The 8,879-nt window shown below is 35.4% G+C and overlaps 1 protein-coding gene across 2 annotated transcripts; it reads right to left on the minus strand.

The window, feature by feature from the left end:
* Positions 1–6,655: 6,655 nt before the first annotated feature.
* Positions 6,656–8,654, minus strand: LOC149224378 (cyclin-dependent kinase B1-1-like). 2 transcript variants are annotated; one of them, XM_089383544.1, is made up of 8 exons: positions 8,449–8,654; positions 8,009–8,153; positions 7,837–7,898; positions 7,525–7,636; positions 7,303–7,396; positions 7,090–7,159; positions 6,857–6,995; positions 6,656–6,748 (listed from the first exon to the last, which is right to left on the minus strand). In XM_089383544.1, exons 1-8 carry the CDS (start codon positions 8,643–8,645, stop codon positions 6,656–6,658), a joined length of 912 nt encoding a protein of 303 aa, XP_089239670.1. In that variant the 5' UTR covers positions 8,646–8,654. The 2 variants fall into 2 exon arrangements, with proteins under 2 accessions (XP_089239670.1, XP_089239669.1); XM_089383543.1 differs by having other exon boundaries at positions 7,837–7,903; positions 8,041–8,153; positions 8,449–8,645.
* Between the last annotated feature and the right edge of the window lie 225 nt (positions 8,655–8,879).

Below are 8,879 nucleotides of genomic sequence, written 5' to 3' on the forward strand. Positions count from 1 at the left end.
GTTTTCATGGTATAGTTAGTCCTTTCTTTGATCAGTTTTCGTAAGTAGATGTGCAGATCTCTTGTAGGGAAACTCATCTCACCATACATCCATAAAGAAGCTAGCACTATCATGGCACCCGCTCACCTTCCATAGATTTCCCAGGTTATTCGCAACATTTCACCAATCTGCCCTAATTTCTGCATTTTTCCCCATAACCTTCCCTCTTGCCATTTGAACAAATCTAACCATCATATTCCCTCTTGATCTTCCTTGACAGGCTCCAGACACCTCAACACCTTCATATATCCTTTAGTTACCCTTTCACACCAATTTTTCACCTTCAAAACCTCCAAAAATAGCTCTCGGCCTCCTCCTATAGATCCTCCTGTAGATCCTCTACAACGTCCTGTAGAATTTCCAATAAGTGATTTTTCGAAATCTGATTGCAATGGAAGTCTTCAAAAGGGTACTATGGGTTTCTTAGGACCTCTCCACACCTTCCTCCACCTCTTGGAGAACCAAATCTACCATCCATCATCACCAAACCTCTGCCACAGTCACAAGCAGGAAAAATCTCATGCATAACAATTTCACATAAAACACATAAAAACACAAAAAGATGTTCTTTTCTCATTTTCTTCTAGGAATAGCTTAAATAGATGTGATTTACCTTTTCAGTAGTCAATGGCACTCCTTTCATCAGTTTCCATCTCTTTTTCTGCAAAATTAGGGTTAGTTGGAGAAATTAGGGTTTGCTAGGTTTTGCGTTATATTTCAGTCTTCCTTCTCTTTCTGCAAGTAGAATAACCTTTGTAGAGTTAGCTTTCTTTCATCACAATTAAAAGCTTATTATGGATACTCATAGAAGTTAGCTTGAGCTCCTACTAATCTTGCGCCAGCTGACCAAGTGACAGCCCGCAGTAGGAGCTAGTACTTGTGCATACAACACCATCACTTCCAAGTTTGTTACAAACTATCGGGTTGATAAAAGTAAAGTAGGAAGCCCCAAGAGTTGAAACATTATTGTTGCAATATTGGTGCTCACCAACTGGAAGGAAGCCCATTGGTAGCAAATGGGTGTTCAAGAAGAAGGCAAATGCAGAAAGAAAGATGGAGAAATACAAAACTCGATTGGGAGCAAAAGGTTATTCCCAGGTGCCAAGAATTGATTTTGGTGATATTTTTTCTCCTGTTGCCAAGGTGATATCTGTTGCTGTTGCTCTTGATTTTGAGGTAGAATAGATGGATGTGAAGAAAGCATTTCTTCACGAGGATCTGGAAAAGGAGATCTACATGAAGCAACCTGAAGGTTTTGCAGTGAAGGGTAAAAAGGAATTGATATGCAAGTTAAAGAAGTCTCTGTATGGGTTAAAATAGTCACCAAGGATGTGGTATCAAAAATTTGATACATTTATATGGGAACATGGCTTCACTAGAAGCAAAGCAGATCACTGTGTGTATTTTAAATTAATTGGTGTCTGTGTTATTTATTTGGTATTGTATGTGGATGATATGTTGCTGGTTGGAAATGACAAAGATATTATCCAGGATTTGAAGACCCATTTGTCCTCCAAATTCAACATGAAAGATCTTAGTGTTGCAAACTATATTTTGGGCATGGAAATCAAAAGAAATCAGACAAAGAGGAAGGTCTCATTAAACCAGAGGAAGTATTTCGAGACAATATTGCAGAGATTTAATATGCAAGATAGTAAACTGGTGAAGGTTCCTATTCGTGTAGGTGTAAAGTTAGCTACTAAACAGTGTCCCAAGACACAAGAAGAGGAAGAGGAAATGTTTCGTGTTCCATATGCAAGTGCAATTAGTTGCTTGATGTATGCGATGGTCTGCACTAGACTAGACATTGCACATGCAGTGGGAGTATTAAGCAAGTTTATGTCAAAACCAGGGAAGGAGCACTAGACAACAGTAAAGTGGGTTTTTAGGTATCTGCATAGCACTAGTGATTATGGTTTGTGCTACCAAGGAAGACCGGGATTAGACAAAGTGTTGGATATTCATGGCTTTGTTGATGTAGACTCAACTAGAGATCTGGATTAAAGAAGATCTACAAGTGGGTATATGTTTAACCTATTTGGAGGTGAATTCATTTGGATGAGTAAGAAACAACATGTAGTGGCACTATCTACTATAGAGGAAGAATACATGACATCCACTCATGCAAGCAAGGAATAATTTTGGTTGCAGAGATTGTGTCCAAGTATAGGGTTAGTACAGGGAGCTATAAGGATAGACTGTGACAATGAAAGTGTAATTTTCTTGGCAAAGAACCCTACATATCATTCAAAGACAAAGAACATTGATGTTCAGTATCACTTTGTGAGAGATATGATAGAAGACAAAAATTTGTTGCTGGTAAAGGTGGACACTTTGAAGAATATTGTAGATGCATTGATAAAATATGTGAGCTCTAAGAAGTTCTCTTGGTTTAGAGAAACAATGGGTGTTACAGGGCTAGATAAATGAATAAGCTCTCGTGTGGCCCCCTGTGGAAAGAAAACAACAAGTAGGAGAATGTTGGGTTGTGTTATATTCTTTCCCTGACTAGCCACGTAGTTAACTAGGGGTTAGAGAGGGGTGGAGCCCCCACTTTGTTGTGTTGATTTTCTAGTGGGGGAGTCACAAGGGGTTTGAGGGGTGCAGGTAAGGGGCAACGTCCTAGAAAATTTTGCTTTTGGACCCTATATTAGGTTGGGTGGACCTACCTATGGTTTTGTGCATGATTTTTCGAACATGGTTTTGGGTGCTATGGTTTTCAATCCATGGTTTTAGACGCAATGGTTTTTGGTCCATGATATTGGATGCTTCGGCATGTATAAATATGTATTGTAACATTGAAAGGAACATAATAAAAAATTAAGCTGGTAGACCTGGTTTTGGGATCCAGGGGAAATATCTGTGTATATTTGTTTTATGTGTTATGCTCTTGCATTATTTATTTTTTTGTTTTAGAATTCGCATGTAGGTAATTTATGTACAAGGTTAAAACCTTCATCTAACACTCCCCCTTAATGAAGAAAGGGTTCTTAAACACACCTAATATTTCCCTAAACAACCCAAACTTCACTCTTCCCAAAGGCTTAGTAAATATATCAGCCATATTATCACATGAATTACAATATTCAACACAAATATCTTTGGACTGCACCGTTTCCCTAAAAATACGAATTTGAGTGTCAATGTGCTTAGTGTTTTTATGAAACACGGGATTGTAAGCCAATTTGATGGAACATTGATTATCGCAATTTATAATCATAGCTTTTATCTGTTATTCTCCTGTATCTTGGAGAAGTCTACGCAACCAAACTGCCTCACATGTTGCTACACACATAGCTTGATATTCTACTTGTACTGAGGATAATGTTGCATTATGTTGCTTCTTACTGCACCAAGAGATAACCCCAGATCTAATGCTAAAGGCGTAACCTGTAATTGATCTTCTATAATCTAAATTTCCCGCCCAATCAGACTTTGTATAACCTATCAAGCTAATATCAAATGAATCAGAATACAAAATACCAAAGTCTGAAGTTCCTTGCAGATACCTCAATACTTCTTTTGCTGCAAGCCAATGGTTCTCATGAGGTTGAGTCATGAAGTTCCCTGCAAATACCTCAATACTTCTTTTGTTGCAAGCCAATGGTTGTCATGAGGTTGAGTCATGAACTTACTCAAAACACTCATTGCATAATCTAGATCTGGTCTCATTGTAGTCAAATAGATAAGACTACCAACCAAATGTTTGTGCAATGTTGCATTTGCATATTTCGAACCATCATTCACCTGAATTTTTCTATTCTACTATAAAGGCACAAATGCAACCTTGCACTCATCCAATTTAAATTTAGTCAACAAAATATTAACATACTTACCTGGGACAAGAAAGTTTGGCTTGAATCTCTCCAAACTTCTAGAACCAAATAGTAATGCAATTCTCCAAGGTCCTTCATCTCAAATTTCTGTGATAACTACTATTTTATTTCTTCAATGGATTTTCTACACTCCCTATCATGATCAGATCATCTACATATAATGAAATCAACACTATCTTCCCCTCATCACTAAGCACAGTATAAAAATTAGGATCATTTTTGCTCCATTTATATCCATGCATGGGAAAAATGAATTAATTTTGTCATACCACGATCTAGGAGCCTGTTTTAAACCATATAAAGTTTTCTTCAATCTACAAACTAACTGCTCTTCTCCCTTCTTAACAAAGCCCTCATGCTGCATTAAGTATACTTATTCTTTTAAATCACCATGAAAGCAAATTTAACATCTAATTGATGTATTTTCCAATGATGCTTAGTGGCTAAAGAAATAATCAATCTAATAGTATTTAAGTTTCCAACAGGGGCAAATGTTTCCTCAAAGTCAATACCTTCTTTCTAGGAATACCCCTTTGCAACCAACCTTTCTTTATACTTATCAATAGACCCATTTGCTTTAGATTTCAACTTAAATAACCATATATAACCTATGGGTTGTTTACCATGAGAAAGATTTACTAGATCCCAAGTATTATTCTTAATAATAGATTCATATTCCTCCTTCATTTCATCCTTCCATTGACAACTATTACTAGCTTCATGAAAATTAGAAGGTTCTACAATGTTTAACATATCAGTCATGAGCGCATGATCCCTATACTGATTTGGTAACTGTTTCAGCCTGCTAGATCTCCTGAGTGGTGGGGTGTCAACTATTCTGCTATGTTCTTCTCTTTGTGGACTAAATTCAATTTACTTTTCTTTATCTTGTTGTTGTTATTGTTGTTGCTATTGTTGATGTTGTTGTTGACTGATCCATGTTTCAACATCCTCATCTAAAAGTGAGGGTACTTGCCATTCTTCATTATCTTGAACAAGATTTCCATCATCAACCTATTCATGGAATACTACGTCTCTACTAATAAACACCTTGTGAGTAGAAGGATCAAACAACTTACAAGCCTTATACTCACCGCAGTGTCTAATGAAAGTACACTTAATGGCCTTTGAATCTAACTTCTTCCTGTTTTCTTTTGGAACATTCACAAAAGCTTTACAACCAAATACTCTAAGATGACTTATTGTAGGCTTGAAGCCAAACACTGTAGTGTTGACAGCTTCTGCCCAAAAACAATTAGTTAGATTTTTACCTTTCAACATACTATGAGCACACTCCACCAGTGTTCTATTTTTCCTCTCAGCTACTCCATTCTACTGAGGAGTGTAAGGTGTTGTAAACTACTGTTGTATCCCATGCTCTTTCTAGTATTTGATGAAATCTCCTTTCTTTAATTATCCGCCTTGATCTACTCAAAGAATCCTGCTGAACTTTCCTACGTGCTTTTCAACCATGTTCCTGAACTACTTGAAATACTCAAAGGCATGACTCATACAAATACAAATAATCAATTGTACAAAATAACCATAGAAAATATCTAATTGTAACCATTGCTTATTTGAAACACACTTAGGATGTGAACACTTTCATCTTGAAGAGGAAAGATTACCCCTAAGCAAGGATTTTCTTGTTGTGGAATAAACAACCCTTTCCATTCATTTTTTTATTATTTTATAGATTTTCTTTACAGCAAAATTTTTAGCAGCATCCCACTTCTGAGTCTCCGAACCCTTTTTCCCTAGACTTTTTCTTTCTGAAAAAAGGTTATTTTCCTTTCTCTTTCTGAAAAGGCCCTTTTCCTTTTTCTTTAAAGTGTGTATTTTCTCCTTTAATTAGAATCTTTTTCCAACTAAGTAGCTTTAATGTGATCTTTCTCTCTCATCATATCAAAGTAGGGAAGCTTGATCTTAAACTTACCACCAACTTTAATGTCTAAAAATAATAAATCTTCAAATATATTTTAAACATAAATGTAGAGCCCTTACACTTTATTTCATAAAACACTGCAACATAAAGATTATTACACAACTAAAAAAGTACATTTAATACAACAAGGATCTAATGTATGAATAAAGTGAATAACCATGTAATTTTTGCAACTTAAGGAGCAATTATTGGTTAAATAATGGGATGACCTTTAGGTTATATATATATATATATGCAACAAAGAAAATATAATTTTCAATATAATATATATTTATATTTAGAATATATATATATAGAAATTTATAATACATTTTAATAAAAAATAGATATAAATGACTTTTTTAATACAAGAATATGTATTTAAAACAAAAATAATTTAAAAACAATTATTATCATAAACAAACCATATAAATATTTACTAGATTTATTTTTTAACACTTTATAATTAGATATATATATATATATATATATATATATATAACTTTTTTAAATATTTAAATAATAATTTAAAAACAATTATTATCATAAACGAACCATATAAATATTTACTAGATTTATTCTTTAACACTTTATAATTAGAATTTATATACATCTATATATATTACTTTTTAAATATTTATTTATAAATTTTAGAATTTTAAGATATAGTTAACCATATTTATCTAACTATTAATACAATTGGTAATTTCAATATTATAATTTTTTGAGACATCATTCTATAATTTTATAAATTTGAATACAATGAAAATATTTTGCTACTGCTGAAGTTTCCAAGCGCGAAAAAACCAGTTCCTTGAATATCCTTGAGGAAGCATAAATACTGATATATAAAAACTCAGAATCGAGACTTATCGAGATCGTCAAAATAAGGGTGACTCAAAGCCTCCTTTGCTGAAATCCTGTTTGCGGGATTGTACTGCAGCATTTTCTGCAAATCACCATGACTAAGTTTGTCATTATCTTTATATCTTCAAGGGCAACAAGACTTTAAAAATATGACAAATCTCGTGGGTTTGACAACAAATGAAGAACATACACTGAGAAGATCGAGACCGCTGGGACAAAGATTTGGAACTTTGGAAGCGATGCCGACAGGCTTCCACTGAGGATATTCATGCCAGTAACGCATACTTTTTACACCAGGCCACATTTCCTCCGTTGGAGTGCCAAGCAAACTTCCAGACAGAAATTCAATACAGTTTAGTTCATCTTGTGATTGAATGAGTTAGCACTTTTAAGGGAAAATTCCAAACCACTTTCTAACCATACCGGAATATGTCGAGGAGTTGTGTGATTTCTGAAACCCCGCGGAAAAGTGATTGTGTTATCACCATTTCAGCTAAAAGTACGAGATTTTGGATATCAATTCCGTGACGTTGCGAGAGTAAACTGGGAAAAATTCTGGGAGCTAGAACAAGTAAAAAGTGACAATATAAACCACCAAATTAAGTGACAATATTTCTTCTCTAATGCCACACTCACCAAAAATGCATCCAACTGACCAAATATCCACGGGCGTAGAATAATCTGCGGATCCCAACAATATCTCTGGAGCGCTATACAACAGGGTGCCAATCTGCAAGTATACATATCAAGTATACATATCAGAGCCTAATTCTAAATCTTAATTTGGAACCAATAATACAAAAGATGGTAATTCAAATGAGGCCCTCTTTATCCAGTGACAAGGAATTAAGGAGAAACCCCAGTTGTGTAATTCCTCACAGACGGAGTGAAAGCTCTGCCAAATCCTAGATCTGCAATTTTGAGCAACCCTTTACTTGTGTCCACCAATAAATTTTCTGGCTTTAAATCCCTGAAGAAAATCAAATACCATTGAAGGTTAAATCTAAGAATATACCAATCTTGTTTATCTGGCTTACTGATTTCAGCTCGCACAACCTCTTAGGCTTAAATTGATAACAAATGGTTCATGATGATGTGCCATATCACATTAATGAACCCAACCCAGAGAGGAAGTTAAGTCTATAATTTGAATTTCGCATTCGCCATCACCTGTGCATCACGCCATGGCTATGAAGATCAGCAACTCCTTTGCAAAGTTGAAACATGAAACTCTGTACTCAGAATTCAGTATACATAAATTAGAGCCCTACTTTGCAAAAATGGCAATACATTGCAATATTGATAGTGAAAGAACAAACAGATTCAGTGAAAAAAAAATTACCTTAACAATGTTCGGTGGGAGGTAACCATCACTGACACAGCTGGGAACACACTTTAGGAAGTTTATCAAATCTATGTCCAGGTACTCCATGACAATGTAAAGAAGTGGTTTCCCATTCTTGACCTCGTGCTCCACACTAAGCATCCTAAAAATTCAAGTAACAGTTTGCTAGACAATTATATTGTAGCTTAACACTTAATGACACTAAAGCTTAGTAAGGGAATGACCAGATTTGACCGTTACGACCAAATTTTCAAACATCCATTTGATGGCAGCCATGGCAGCAAAATAAAATAACTACTTTTTTAAAATGCCAAGAACTGATAACAATTATATAAGAAATGAACCTTTTCAATCTGACAACTTTACTTTCAGAAGCCAGGATTTAAATGCCATGAAAAACATAACAGAATCAACTTAATGTCCGAAAAAGAACTAACTTAACAACATAAGCACTCTGGGACAGCAGTTGCAGAAGCGAAATTTCACGGAGCGTAGTGGCGGGAATCCCTTCGTTATCCATGTCGAGGCGAGTCCGTTTGATGGCAACGAGCTGCCCGGTGATCTTGTCCCTTGCTTTGTACACCTTCCCAAACCCACCCTCCCCGACCTTATGGAGCTTCTCATACTTATCCATGCTGGACTTATTCAATCAATTCAGATTTATTCAATCAAATCCAGAAAGGAGAAACAGAAAAATGATCCCAAAATCTTCGCTACCTCCCTCGGCAATAAATCCACCCACCTACAAGCCCAGAATACAATCCCTTCACAGTCGAATAAATTTCTTATACAATCTGTTCACAGTCGAATAAATTTCATTCCACTACAGTCGTCCATGTAACCGTTTTAATTTGTTTCTGACACTACT

This window comes from Pinus tabuliformis, chromosome Q, assembly GCF_031772625.1.
Source record: "Pinus tabuliformis cultivar Carrire ecotype Pingquan chromosome Q, CPIR1, whole genome shotgun sequence".
Lineage (NCBI taxonomy): Eukaryota > Viridiplantae > Streptophyta > Pinopsida > Pinales > Pinaceae > Pinus > Pinus tabuliformis.

Bases quoted from the DNA above. Each gene is read 5' to 3' on its own strand.
- LOC149224378 (XM_089383544.1), bottom strand. From the start codon at position 8,645: ATGGATAAGTATGAGAAGCTCCATAAGGTCGGGGAGGGTGGGTTTGGG. The intron at 7,899-8,008 runs GTAATTTTTTTT...TTCTGAGTACAG, and splicing joins TCCCACCGAACATTGTTAAG to AGTTTCATGTTTCAACTTTG. The intron at 6,996-7,089 runs GTATGGTTAGAA...TCTGTCTGGAAG, and splicing joins CAACTCCTCGACATATTCCG to TTTGCTTGGCACTCCAACGG.